This window comes from Branchiostoma lanceolatum, chromosome 14 (genome assembly GCF_035083965.1).
Source record: "Branchiostoma lanceolatum isolate klBraLanc5 chromosome 14, klBraLanc5.hap2, whole genome shotgun sequence".
Taxonomy (NCBI): Eukaryota; Metazoa; Chordata; class Leptocardii; order Amphioxiformes; family Branchiostomatidae; genus Branchiostoma; species Branchiostoma lanceolatum.
Genome location: NC_089735.1, coordinates 8,472,060 through 8,486,594, shown reverse-complemented (window position 1 = coordinate 8,486,594; position 14,535 = coordinate 8,472,060). Strand labels below are relative to the sequence as shown.

The following is a 14,535-nucleotide window of genomic DNA, read 5'->3' as shown; positions in this document are numbered from 1 at the left end:
ATGTGGCATATCCTAATGCCAGGAACGTCTTATTTCAATCGGTAACGGAGATTACAAAATGTGTACATTTAAATGAGAACGAGCATATCAGAGTTTTCAGTTTGGAATTATCATCGAATAGTGTACAGTACTATCTTTGAATTCTTTACAATAATTGAATGACTCATTGGTATATGATGTCGTTGTAAAAATATCTGTATGGCAAGTAAATGCAGAAGACTGTTTTACAGACTGTTTTATTCATTTTTGATGGAGATACCAACAAATCTTGTTGTGTATAAAAATGCTTCCCAAAACAATATTGTTAAGTTTCGCCCCAAAATGGGTGACACGCTCTTCAGCAATACGTTTCTTGAGCATGGCTGTTTCATATATGACTAATTTCATGTCCACTCTCTATATACATTGGTAATCTCCAAGCAGATGTAAGGGTCTGGATCTGGTTTTTACACGTGTGTTCATGTGCGTGATTTGCTGCATTTTAGGAAGAGTACTCGTAGTAAAGTAAATGGCAAACAAATATAAACCACTAGAAAGACGCCTACTAAATGCCGCAAAAACATGGTAAGAATGAGCTGGCTCCTTATATCTGCTTGGAGATTGTCCCTTGATTGTCAATTCTATGCCAAGATGAATCGCATACTCTTCGTGATGATTAGAAAGAAAAACGAGAAATACGATCTCTTTCCAAAAACATCGCAACCCAACCCTCTTTCTCACTCCCACCATCTATACATACATACATCCACCGTCCTCCCTAAACCCACAACCATTCTGTCATTTCATTACGTGGATAAATACGGCCAACAATGGCTAATTCTCCGGGATTTTCCTACGCATTGACGAAGTTAGCCCGGCCTTCCTCCATTGTTTACCTGGATATTGCGCTTTAATAAACAATCTCTGAACGGTTACCAACACAAACGCGAGGCGTTTTCAGTCTTTCCTTCTAAACTATCGGACTAAAAGCCAATCCTTTCTCAAATCCTTGATTTATCAATATTCCCGATTCTCTCTTTACCTTCAGAATGTCTTAAATATAAATACATTAAATCTAGTAAATGAAGTGTATTTTCCTGTACATACCGTCACGTTGGCGAGGTTTATAATAGCGTGACTTGTACACCTGTGTTGTTTATCTGTAGCGGTTCCCACCCACTCTACAAGATACACACCATTCAGGACGGACACAAAGGTAGCTCGGGTCGGCTGAATAGAGAGATTACCGCCATTCCTACGTCAGGAACAAGGAAAATAAACAGTACGGGACAGCTGGGTGCGGCGCGTAACAATATCCGTCCACCGTGTGAAAATACATGGATGTCATACCGACGGAGTGTATAAAGTAGTTATGGGGGAGGGGGGCTGCTTTCGACTCATTCGTTGTTAAGGTAGTAACTTGAAACTTCATGCAACAACTCGAGTTTGTTCTAATTTCAAGCGAACAAATAGCTTTTAAAACTAGAGCAACTATCGAGAAAGGTGTATCAAAAACGAAGGTTTATTTAAGCTAAACGATCAGTATGAAACGTTTATGTATACGTTCAATTTCTTGCGCTACATAAAAAACAACAAAAGATAAGGAATAAACAATAGAACGGAGAAGAAAAGCAATGTGTAGGATAGGACATGTGTTGCCTTGGTAACGGCCACACCCACTACAACACCATTGTGACGTTTACAATATATAGATGTGAGCAAATTCTCAAAGTAGATGTTAGGAGGCAAGATCGCGACATTCTCCGATCCAATTTATCCTTTTGCTATTCTTAATAGTTGTGAGTTGTGTATCAGAGAACGTAAAAAGTCTCCGAATGTTGTGTTTCTCCCTCCCAAACTTTCCTTGAAGATAACCCAAGACGAAAAGGAGAAGAAAAGGGAGTCACCGTAAGATCTAAGGATTTTCGCGTCTTCTTTTAAAAATTCGCTACTCAGTTATTAACGTAAACGTTACCAAGGGCATAAAATAGCACAAGAGCGCTCTACGTACATGAAATGCCTTTGTTGTATAATAAAACAGGCGTGAAAGAATATTGTAAAATTGTTCCAGTTTTTGATATTTCAATCAAACATATTTCAATATTACAAAGCAAAGGCGTCAAACAAAATAATGCATCAAACTCTAAAGACTACATTGTTAAAAAAATAGGTCAATAAGTCTGGTTTTTAGCTTCGGAAAACTGTTTTTCCTGGTACTGATTATTCTTTGGCAGAATAAAAAGGACAAATCGCCCTTTCATCTTGCACATAGCTTAATTCATATACATGCGGTGCAATATACTCCTCAAACAGTTGTCCGGCTTTCAAATATACCGGTCTTATACCGGTGAGTTTTCATGTGGAAATATACGGGAAGGGTTAGCTAGAGATCAAAGGCTTCAAATGGTGAGAGACAGAATTCGAATAGAAAAATATATCCGAGTTGTCGGTGTTGTTGTTTGTTGTTTGTTCGGGATAGTCTCGACCTCCTAGGCCTTGGTCAGAGCTAACAATTTGTGGGAAAAGAGAGAAAACAAAACAACTAAGAAGACAATGTAATTTTTACAAACAAGACGTGCTCGACATTGAAAATGTTGGGTTTGTGAGATTACTATAGTTTGTATCGCTGACTAATGAAATCATATAACGATGTACTGATAATGTATAATATAAAAAAGGAATGACTCGGTAACTAGCAGTAGTCTCTGGGCTACTGTGAAGTAGTAAAACACGACTCTATGGCTGGCAAGTTATTCGCCCTATTTGGCAGATTGTTCATGTTTTGCAGTATTACCCCCGGATTCTGGAAGAGCCTATCCATGACCAGGACCAGGACCATAAATTACCTAAGGTGTCGCCGGCTAGCCTAGACGTGTGTCTTCGTTCGAAATATATTTTCAAGATCACGAAAAGAACCTATATGCCGAGCCTATACGGAGCAAACCCCCTGATTCTGCACAAAAACTGCGCAATTCGACCCAAACGTACTATCAGGTTCTATATAGTTAGTAGAACAAAGACCCCATTTGACCATGTAACAAGTTGTGGCACGTGTCAGTAGAAAGACTCACTCACTTAGAATTTTTCTCAATATGAAACCACAAATCCCCCGAATTTAACTGTTCCGTAGCAGCTGCCAGGATGAAACATTGTCCCAAAAGCTGTGCTTTTACCGAAAATCTGTCAGGATTTGTAAAATATCGACGGAGTTGAGTGGTAGAATGCGACATCTGCTACTACGAAGATCCCGTTATGTTCATCTGTTGACGACTCCAAAAAAACATGGCGGCATATCAAACAACAACAAACAACATCAAACTTAGCAGTGTTTGTTAATTTTTAGGCCTACCTTGCTGATACCGTCTTTTGGTGGTCTCAACAGCACCAGTAACGTCTCTGTTGGCTTGTGTGGACGTATTTTGAACGGGAGACACAAAAAATGACTTGTTTGCGAGAGAGACCGCGTGTTGGTAGTGAACTGAAGAAAGGCCAGTAGCGAATTTTATTGGGGTTGTTTCCCGCGCCCACAGCACATGTAAGGTGTGAAAAATGCAAAACAGGCAAATTCCTTTCTTTCAGAGTGCAACACATTTGTGTTGTTACGTTTTTTCCGTCTCTCTTCTAAGTAAACCACGATAACGACAAATTTTGAAAAAAATCATTTTATGAGACAAATATACGATGTTTGGCTCAAACTCTATTTTTCATGTCCCTTTTTGACGCTTTGTTACTGACTGTTGACATTCCTATTTCTTCAAGTATCAGTTTCTATATTCAAGTCGATGTAACTCTTTCCAGTTATTACTGTGTACTCTAGTTTGTATTTTTATTTTCAAATCATACAAATGTACAAAACAAGAGCGCACTCAACTGAAAGTATATATATGTCAAGTCAGAGATTGGAATCTGGAAAAATGGACGATTCTAGCGGTATAGAGATCCCGATAGATAGTAGTATATTCTGCTCCTGTGTTACAAGACGAAGGTCACGTTCAACTCATCACTGTCTTTTCTTAATTTGCCGACTGATGTAGATTCCTTTGTACTTTTATAGACTATAAGTGACTTTAGAGTTCAACTTCCCCCGTATCCTGGCTATAGCAAGGTCACATAAAAGTGCACAGTCCGGTCGCTTCTGCGTCTCTCCCGAGCAAAGCCATGTGATAATCTCTATCTCTAAAATACATTTTTCGTCTCTGTAGGATAAAAATGAATACGGAGAAGAAAAGTAGGGGATAAAAACCCGCTAGTCCGAAACACGTGCACGAGGGTCCTATATCCTCAAATTGATGGTAAGGTGCGTAGAGCGGCCATATTCCCCCACACGTCGCCTTCTCTCTCTACTTTACGGGATCAAACCGGGGTTTGAGGGCCTTGATCCGACAATGGCACTACACGGGAGTTGTGAGCGACGAAAAGGTCACAGAACCACTTTCGAGTGTCCTTGGTAGGGAGCTAGCTTTCCACCGGCCGGTTTATGGTCTTACGCCGGTGCGAGTGGTGAGGGGTACACGATCTACATGGGGAGACACTGACCCCTTCCTTGTCAGTCGTCCCCACTCAAGGTTATCAAAGTTTTGGTTCTTTTAAAAAGTTTGTTAAGTTTGTAAATGCTTCCTCGTTGTTGGGGAAAAATTGCATCATGATAGATCTAGAACAGCACTTGTTGCAGTCGTTTTAAGTATACACAGGAGGAACACTTTTATTTTTGTGTCTTCTTCATACATTGTGAATAGCTTCATTGTGAACACTCTTAAGCCTAGGTTACACATAGCCGAACATGGCTCCCGAACGCTAGCCGACTCAGGTCGGCGGTAATTCGGGAGCATTCTGACCAGTTTTTGGGCCACGCCTATCTTTGGCGCCGAACATGCGCCGAAGATGCGCCGATCATCTCCTAACCAGTACACGAATTACTCCCGAATGGGCCCCGAATGCTTTCTAGCTTACTCCCAACCATCCCGACCTCTAGCCGCAGACTGCCGAATCTCTCCTGACTAAACCCCGACCGATTGCAGACCCTCTCACGAATTTAAATGGACATATTCAGTGACTTTCAAAAGAGGGGTCATTTTCGGTTTTAATCAAAATAATCCATTCTATTATGTTGTTAACATCACCGAGAGATCGAATTCGGATCATGGCTAGCTTTAATACTGCTTTTAGTGTTCTTCTTTGTTTTTGGTCGTGTGAAGGTCGGGGGTGATTCGCCCACGTTCCGATAGTAGTCACTTGGTTGAGAATTAGTTAGCAGAGTTTTGTCTACGGCCTTGGGGTGAGTTATGGGTAGGTTGGAAACTAGTTGGGAGTAAGTCAGTAGTGTTTCTGGCGTGGTTAAGGTTCTAATTTTACTACTGACTCAATCCCGAATACCAGCCGAGCACTAGCCGACCGCGCCGAACACCAGCCGAACACCAGCCGACCCATTTCAGACCCTCCGTCCAGAGCCGAATGTTTTGAAATTTTCAAAGCATTCGGCTGGCGCAGCCGAACACCAGCCGACTCAGCCGAACGCCAGCCGACTCGGCCGAACGCCAACCGAGCTAGCTCCCGAATCACTCCCGAATCACTCCAAACATGGTCGGGGGAGAGTCGGGAGGCCATGTTCGGCTATGTGTAACCTAGGCTTTAGCTTCATTGGGAACACTCTTAGCCTCTACCAGGCGCCACCTGTCGCTGGAAATTGTTAGAAATTGGCCAAATGGACAGATAACATACCAGAGGAGTAAGATGGCCATGGAGTACAGTTTGCGACCTGGTAGAAATAAACACTCTAACAACTTGAATACATATTTCAAAATAGTAAATGGTTTCAATTGGTAAACCTCAGGACGAGTTAAGTTGTTAAAGATTACTCTCCTCTCTCTTTTTCTTTAAGGTTTCGTTATTGACACTAAAAGGCAAATGTTACAAAAACAGCAGAAACACACAAAAACTAGACGACAGTATGAAACAGAGCTTTTTCGGTTTTCCAGAATTCTAACGCCCAAATCACCTTTCAAATACTCGGTTTAAGTGTTATATAGCCTAGGAACAACGGCATTTGTGTCCAGAATCATGTGTTGCTTCAGTAGAAAGAAAGCTAACATACGTACGCACACAATCTGTAACATAGTAAAGACGGAGTGGCGATATGTTGAAAGGTTATCGTCATATCGTGTGGTGTAAGCCAGTGTGTTGTCGGAAAGCGACCTCTAGTGGCCATGGAGGAAGAGTGCATCCAAGCCAGGATTACGGACTGCGTCCAGTTCTTACCTAACTGTCTAACTTATTATTGTGCGGTCCGACAGGGTTAGGTACAAGAAATGCCTAACCCATACCACCTTCTGACAGCGCATGTGGCTAAAGAAAGATTGAACACACATCTCATACTAACGTACGAGTAAACTTCTCAAAATGACAGCGTAATATTTCGCTTAGCCACTGGGCCATGAGATACTAGTATTACGAGATAGAGCAAAATACTGCCTTGGCAAACTAACTTCGTTCTTTAGCCTTAGTAAAATTTAAGGCCACAGACTTGAGGTGGTCAGAATGGGTCAGTTTCACTTTGTCGGTGTCACGAGGACCTCTAGCGACCGAACTGCTTGGACTGCACCGGACTCATGCCACGTGAAACCGGTGGGAATTTCGAGTGTACTCGATTCTTTGTTATTATCTCCATGAAAAAAGGCTTTTTCATGGAGATACTGTTTTGCTTGCGTTTGGTGTTTGTGTGTATGTATGTGTCACCGGACGCTTAAAGTCACCATAACTGTAGAACCTGTACATGGATTGAAATGATTTTTAGTATGTGGGTGGATGTTAGAAGGAGGAAGATCAAGGTCGATTTTGGGCCCCCTGGCATGTGTGACTGGAACTGCAATGGCGTATTTGTTAAAATCTTCAATGTAGAAGAACTGAAGAGTGGATCGACAGATCGTCATGTTCTTTAGTACACAGGTAGGTTAGACCAAGTTGCACACACTTAAGTGCAAACTATGCAAATGAGACCGAATTTGCATAAGTAAGGAGGTAAATCGTTTGCATGGGTGTCGTCGGATGCTTAAAGTCAGCATAACTGTAGAACGTGTAGATGGATTGTAATGATATTTGGTATGTGGGTATGCGCTGGGAGGAGAATGGTCAAGGTCGATTTTGGGCCCCCTGGTTTGTGTCCCTGGAACTGCAATGGCCTATTTGTAAAAATGTTCTAAAGGGGTATAACTGAAGAGAGGAACAACAGATTTTCATGTTATTTGGTACGCAGGTAGGTTGGACAGAGATGTACACACTGAAGTGCAAATCATGCGATGTTAGTGTGTTTGCGTGTGTGTGCGCGTGTGTGTATGTTTGTATCACCGTGTGTGTATGTATGTGTCACCGGACGCTTAAAATCAGCATAACTGAAGAACGTGTGGATGGATTGAAATGATATTTGGTATGTGGGTAGGTGCTGGGAGGAGAAAGGTCAAGGTCGATTTTGGGCCCCATGGTATGTGTCACTGGAACTGCAATGGCGTGTTTGTCAAAATATTCAAAGGAGAATAACTGAAGAAAGGAGCGACAGATTTTCATGTTATTTGATATGCAGGTAGGTTGGACAGAGATGTACAAACTGAAGTGCTAATTATGCAAATTCGTACTGAATTTGCATAAGTAATGAGGAATATCTACTCTATTGCGGGCTTTGAGGTCGCACCATCTGTTTGGTCTCTTATCTAGGTCAGTAGCTATTTATAGCCACTTCTCCCCTTGCCCGGCCAGTGTGGGTCATACCATTGAGCGATATAGAATGGGGGGAACTGGTTTAATGGAAAAACAAAGTTTCATGGAGATTTTGGGTCCTAAGACTCTTGTTTTTTCTGTGACAGTACATGGCTGACGATATACAAATAAAGCATTTGTTGAATGGATATAATTCACTTTGAAATGAACTGAAAAAAAATATATAACTTTGGTTTCGTTTAGATGCAAATTGTTTTCGACGAGTTTTTCAAAACCTAAAGAAATTGGAAGCACAGATCTCGTAACAAATCCAAATTTGGCTTGTGTGGGCATGAATATTTTTCACGCAAACTATCTTCCCAACCTACTACTGTTTGAAACAGTACTCAGATATTTCCAGCTTGCATTTATTCTCGAATCTTGCTTTTATTCTTGAAGGCTAGGCTCCTTTGCAGCATTTTATTTCTAATTTCATTACCGTTTCATGATATCATCGCCATGCATGTCGTTTATTCTATGATTCTACAACATCCCTCCCCACCCAATAATTCTTTTCGCTCCGCCTGCAACTCAGTCTATTAATCTGTGAGACGACCCCCCTCAAAGAAACCAACATTCGACTAGTATCAAACATTGCTGTACTAATAGTAAACGACTTGACACTAACGTTTGCCGCAAAGAGTAACGTTGGGTAACATAAATTCGGGATTTTTCCGATAATGGTTGACTGAAATCAATCTAGCAGAACAATAAACCATCCTTTTTTTCTATTATTCTGTCAGTATCATGTCCTATCTTTGCACTAATCATATATATGGTAGATTTTGTCTCTAGTCGTGCTGACACCATAATATTTCAACTTGAAACTACCGTCCGCCGCACGTACAATGACGGTGCTGTCGGACAGGGGGGCACATTAATTCGGGAGAGAATATTCGTCTTGAATATCTTACCGCTAATCACATTTTATACAGCAGCTATTCGTTCCATCCTTGGCTTGAGGAGAGTGCTATGGATATAGACGTGTCCAAGTAAAAAAAATACACGAAAAAACGGCCGTACCGCACGCATCAGGCCTTCGGGAACAACCCGTGTGTTGAGTCGGTAGAACGTCACTCAAAGTTCACCCCCACCGTCATGGAAATTTGTACATTATTCATCGGGGCGTTAGCTGGATGCCGTAGAAATGGCAATACTACTATGTCCATGTGTTTCTGCTTGTGCTAAGAGCAAACTTTGAGGAAAATATCGCCATCAGTCCACTATCACACACAACATTTAGACAAAAAAGTGTTCCTCGCAAACGTTTGTCGTCTGCCGAATAGCAGGATTCTGGGTAACGAATATGGCGGCGGGAAAATTCACCGTAGTGCCGTAGCCATTGGTTGTAGCAACAAAGAGGCGTTTTGATGATTAATCACACTTAGAGTCCAGTTGTAGGTTAGCAAAAGAGATTCTAATAAGTTGTATTGTAAATAATTGTGTTTAGCAGGAAGCGGATGTGACATTTGTCTTATAAACCAGCGAACAACTATGTACATATAATTCTCCCACGAAGCCCTCAGACTGTGACAATAAGGGACGGAGAGTTTTTGACGTAGCCAACTTCTAATGCATGGTTATCGAAGCTTTTCAGACAGTGTTCTGGATGCGTTAGTCTGTCAAGTTTGCATTTCTAGCGGTATTACTGATGTTGCATCTAGCACATATCCCTAAACACCCCATTTTCGAAAAATCCCGAATTTAAGTACCCCGCGAATTTATGTTACCCAACGTTACACCTATGTGCACTAAGATTCAATTTCTGATGCTGTACTCTCGACGACTTATTTTCACGCCCATCCCATCGCTCCCACGTCGGTATCTCTCATTTAGTCAAACGCCATAACTTTTTTCAAATACTCTCCCGGCGTTTTTCTTACATTTAGATCACCGAAGTTTACGTCAGACTACGCTAATTATATTTCAACAAACCCTTACCTGAAATGTTGACCGATGACACTGTGAGCAAAAGGCCGGTAGGGTTCCTTTGATATGTCGATTGTTCAGCTGATATTCCACTATTGCTGTTAGACAAACAAAATTGCAAACAGTACAAACAACAGCCTGACAAAATGACATCGCCATCGGTTCAAAATGACGTAACTTAGGTTGCTCAACTACACATTTTCAAATGGATAGCATTTTTTGGACATCAGAGGTCAAATAAGGCCGTAAGGCCAAAGAAAAAATGCTGTGTTTCCGGTTATCCGACCGTCCCTAGAAAAAAAACAGCCAACCCTGTTTTTTTTGTTGGCCGCTGGGAAGGGACATAATATTTTCAATCTGACATCTGAGTGGTGAGATTCAAAGCAGAGTTCCACATTCTGTTAAGATGGGGGCTTTGAATAATTGATGTAAGAATGTGTAGTGAACATTGTACTTCTTTGTTCAGTTTATCAATATACACGTGCCTGTACAATGTATATCTGTATGATGACAATATGAGTGTTGAAAATACCAGATAGCTGGTGCATTTCAGTTGTTTTACATTGCTAAAATGTATTTGTTGGATCACGTCGGTAAAAAAGAATAAATAAACAAATAGTTACAAAACAATAAAATCCTTACCCAGTATGTTTAATACAGTTCCTGTCATTTCTTCAGTGTGCTTAATTTCCGATATTTTTCACTTATCATTTGAAAAGTTGTGCTTCAAAACATATATTTAATTTGGTCACACAAAAACTTGGGCGAAGTCTACCTACGTCAACCCCTCCAAATGCGCGACGTCACGTCTTCCTCTCATTTGGCATATCGTTCATGGCAACTTTATTATTGGTGTGATATGTGATATGTTATTTGGAGTATGATCCATGTATTATATCAATAGACCATCTACGATGATGAACATTGAACTGATGTTGAAGTTTTCGGAAATGCGCTTCAAAACTGCTTTCTCAAAATACTACCTGTGCTGTTTAGTTAAAGATTTTTTTCATTTCTTTTGACCAATTAGCAACGTTTAACTTGGACGTTTACACAATTTTCTTTCCTTTGTCAAGTTGAGTGCATGTAGTTACATGGTGACTTCTTCAAAATATTAGTAAACATTACATAGGTCAATCACGTTGTGCAAAAAAGTAAATCTGATAAATATTCAAAACAAATAATACTTAGTAGAAACGATATTGCAATAAAGTTGCTTTTTCATGTGCGGTGAGTTTGGAACCAAATACTAGTATCTGTTTTCGACTCAATCTCCAAGCAGATGTAAGGTGCGGCTCAGTGTTTTACGTACATTTCACACGTCATTTGGTCAGCTTTTTTTCTCCATTCTCTCATCCTACGGAAAAATACGTGAACCACTGGAAAGAACCTTCTTACTTGGAAATTATTTTTGATTTTCTTTTGTTTATTTGTTTTTGTTTTTCTGTTCAAATTTCACCCACCTGCTGTCCCATAATTCACCACGGTGGTCCCCATCCAACATGACGTCACGTACCGGCTTCAGCACATGCGCACTCCACGTCACTACTTAGGCCCCATTCAACCTTTTCCCGTCTAAAATCGCTCTTTTTTCCGGTCTTTCCAATTAGTATACCTAATATTACAGCGATGCCAGAATATATAATGTCCTAGAGAAGAGTTCTGCCACTTTGAATCGTTCCAGTCTGGGAGTTCCTGGCGGAAATTCGCGGCTAAAGATCGGATCGCCGGACTGGGTTAGCAAGTGGCGGCCATCTTGGATGGGGCACTAGAAGAGATCGTCGCCTGGTTTTCGTCTTCGTGGACAGATATTTAAGGTGGTATTTTCTTCCTGGCATGTTTGTGGGATTGTGTGAACGGTTTGTTGTGTGTGTGGCGTGTTTGGAGTGATGATCAACATGGTGCGATTGACAACGCGGTATTGTCGATGTGGCACTTGGACCCAGCTAGCTACGTCATGTATGAGGAGGGTTGGGGAGGGGGGCGGTGGCCCACTAATATATATCACTTATGTTTTCATATTTCTCTGACGACACAAACAGTCTAGCTTTGTTCTGTTTGTCTGCAAAAAAACATATAGATCTGTTTTACATCAGAGAAAATTGATAATGATGGTATACTTGCAGTTGCACCGAAATATGTATGAAATATTTATGACTTTATCATTGCCAACTCGAGCTTATTAAAGTTACTTATCAACCAAATAAGAAATTACCAACCATATATTTGAATTGATCATCATGCCACGTGACCCTAGCTCTATTTCTGAGCAGGCTAACATGTACTTGAAGTGTTTAAAAGCTATGGTTTTTTGTGTACATGCAGGAACAAGGTAAACTGTGGTCTTGTCTGGTCAATAGCTGGTCTTTGGACTATGACCAAAGTTTAAGGGGTCATCATACAATTCGTACAGAAAGCAAGATTTAGATAGCCTGGTAGCCATCCTATATTGTGGCTTTGGTTTGCTCCTCTGATCGCTTACCTTGCCAAATACTCAGGCTCAAATACTGAATAGTCTAGCTCGAGTTTATCAATACAGTAACAATTGGCATTTAGATATTCAGGTGAATTATATGCGAGAGCTCTGATTGGCTTTGAGTTACAATATTTCAGGTATCAAATATTTTTCAGAAGCAGGGTAACACTAACAGGGATCAAACTTTCAAATGCCTGTTTGAAACATGTCCCAATGCTGTTACAGAGGACAGTATGACTCTGAGCTCAATACAGTAATGTGCGTTGTCCAGTGGTTAGCAACCCTGCCTCTGTCATGACCAGAGGAGGAAGAGCTCGTGAGTGAGCTAAACTGGTCTCCCAAATATCTGAATGCCAATGATTTCTCTACTTACAGGAGCCAGACTAATGCAAATGCAGAAATGTTCGGGGTGGTTTTATGTTCGCAGTTTTCGCGGCGACCATTCCACCACGAACTTAAAACTAACGCAAACATTTTTGTCTAACACTGTAGGAGTATGAGACTATAGTGCTCTGGCAAACCACTGCAAACACTCGCAATAAAATCTAAACGGACGTACATACATTTACAGTATTTGGCAGTGAAGCCAACAGAGGAGTAGACTGGAGCCATTGCTTTATTGTGCACCAGCTGCTAAGAACTCACAACAAAACAGCCCGTATTGGGGTCCAACATAAACAATGACTGTGACTGTTGTTGGAGACGGAATTATTCAGCTATAGAAGGCTTTGAGCCTGTGGGACCTGTCACAGATGTCTGAACAATTTCTGTCATCAAATATGTAAATTACATGTTGTACATCTTATACGATAACCTCTGACCTCAGGGCTCTTCCATTAACAAATAGGGATGTGAAACTATGAATTATGTGTAATGATTCTTAATTACCTTTGTCAAGAAGGTTATATTTTGCTGCCATCTGTGTTTGATTGTGGAAAACATGCACTAACACAAGAAATTGTGAAGAAATCTTTGTGATATTAACTAATTAAGTATGTGGGTAGGTGTGAGAAAATGAAGGACTAGTTTGAACATCCTTTCAGCTTTCTATAGTACTGCAGTCGAACGTCCGGTTCTGATGTCTCTTATTCTCATCTGGGCATGCTATAGTCATGTCATAAGTGGCGTTGTCATCGAATGGCACAATTCAATGATATTACATGTAGTGTGCTGCCCCAATTTGATTGGCCAGCTGGGTAATTGCATTACCCTGTCCTATTGTGGGATCCTAAGGGAAACCAATGAACTTGTTACTTACAAGGTAAAATTGAATCTACCTGGGAATCTATAATCCTCATTGACTGTCAGTTACTTTGAACAGGTATATTTATCTCTGACTTGGAGAAATAAGCTAAGGCTGCATCCCTATATAGGACTGCCGTACCTGTATGATACAGCAAAAATCTAATAATTACAGGTACAAAATATCAAATCTGGCAGCCCCGTGTATGAGGAAGCTTTAGGCATTAGCCTCAAGCGTCAAAATGAACCCAACACATTCATCAAGAAGAGTACGGGTGACCCTGTATTCTTGGTAAAAAAACGCGAGCCATATTGCCATAGCGAAGCTATATTGCACTACCACTAGCTACTTGAAAAAGTATCAGCTGAAAATGACTGTGTTACCTTTTACATGTAATGACAAAGATTTTGTCTTGTTCCTTCTGCAGGAACCATGCCGGTGCCAAGTAACGGTATCTACATCATCCAGGGGGAGATCTCGGTACTGGTAACAGCCATCAGGAGGAACTCCAGATGGACTTCACACAGCCATCAGGTATACAGAACCTCTTACTGATCTCTTCATTTAACCTACTGTCTTACTCTGCCAAGGTAGCCTTTTGGCAACAAATTGCTATTGGTTACAGGACAAGGTAGCAGGTAAAAGGTTAAACATCATGCCAACCCAGGAATTTGGTTGGCATGATGCTCATCTTATTAAAGGAAACATTACATTTAACCCTCTCCCTGCCAAGGTAGTCTTTTGGCACCAACTTTAAATTGCTTACAGGGCAAAGCTTGATACTGTACAAATTGCAAGGAAGAAGGGAAAAGTTAAGAAATCATATCAACTCTTTGATTTCATATTTATTAACATCATTAGTAACAACAAAGACATTTATTTTGCTAGCCATCTAGAATCTTTCCAGAATCTTAAAATTTTGATCTTAATATCAAAGAAAATATGAAATGAAAAGGAAGTGGTGTGTGCCAATATCAGGTATTTAATTTTCAAAAGATTAAGTGATCAAATTCAAAATCAAACTGCTCAACGTTGTTTTTTTCCAGACAATTATCAGGGTAGTTTGGAATTGTAATCATGGAATAGTAACCCACAACTTAGACCCTGTGACTACGGTATCAAATTTGTAACTCTTCCTTTAGACTTTCAAGCCCCACGGATT

The 14,535-nt window shown here is 40.7% G+C and overlaps 2 protein-coding genes across 4 annotated transcripts in view; one reads left to right on the top strand and one right to left on the bottom strand.

Moving 5' to 3' along the window:
* LOC136448544 (pituitary homeobox x) overlaps positions 1-14,535 on the bottom strand; it is an 83,124-nt gene that overhangs the window by 64,701 nt on the left and 3,888 nt on the right. The window lies entirely within an intron of this gene.
* Positions 11,167-14,535, top strand: part of LOC136448543 (Golgi-specific brefeldin A-resistance guanine nucleotide exchange factor 1-like) — a 55,132-nt gene continuing 51,763 nt past the window's right edge. For all 3 annotated transcript variants that reach the window (XM_066448146.1, XM_066448147.1, XM_066448149.1), the window contains exons 1-2: positions 11,167-11,471; positions 13,801-13,907. In XM_066448146.1, coding sequence (XP_066304243.1) covers positions 13,806-13,907 — 102 coding nt within the window. In that variant the 5' untranslated portion in view covers positions 11,167-11,471; positions 13,801-13,805. The remainder of the gene's footprint in view (positions 11,472-13,800; positions 13,908-14,535) is intronic.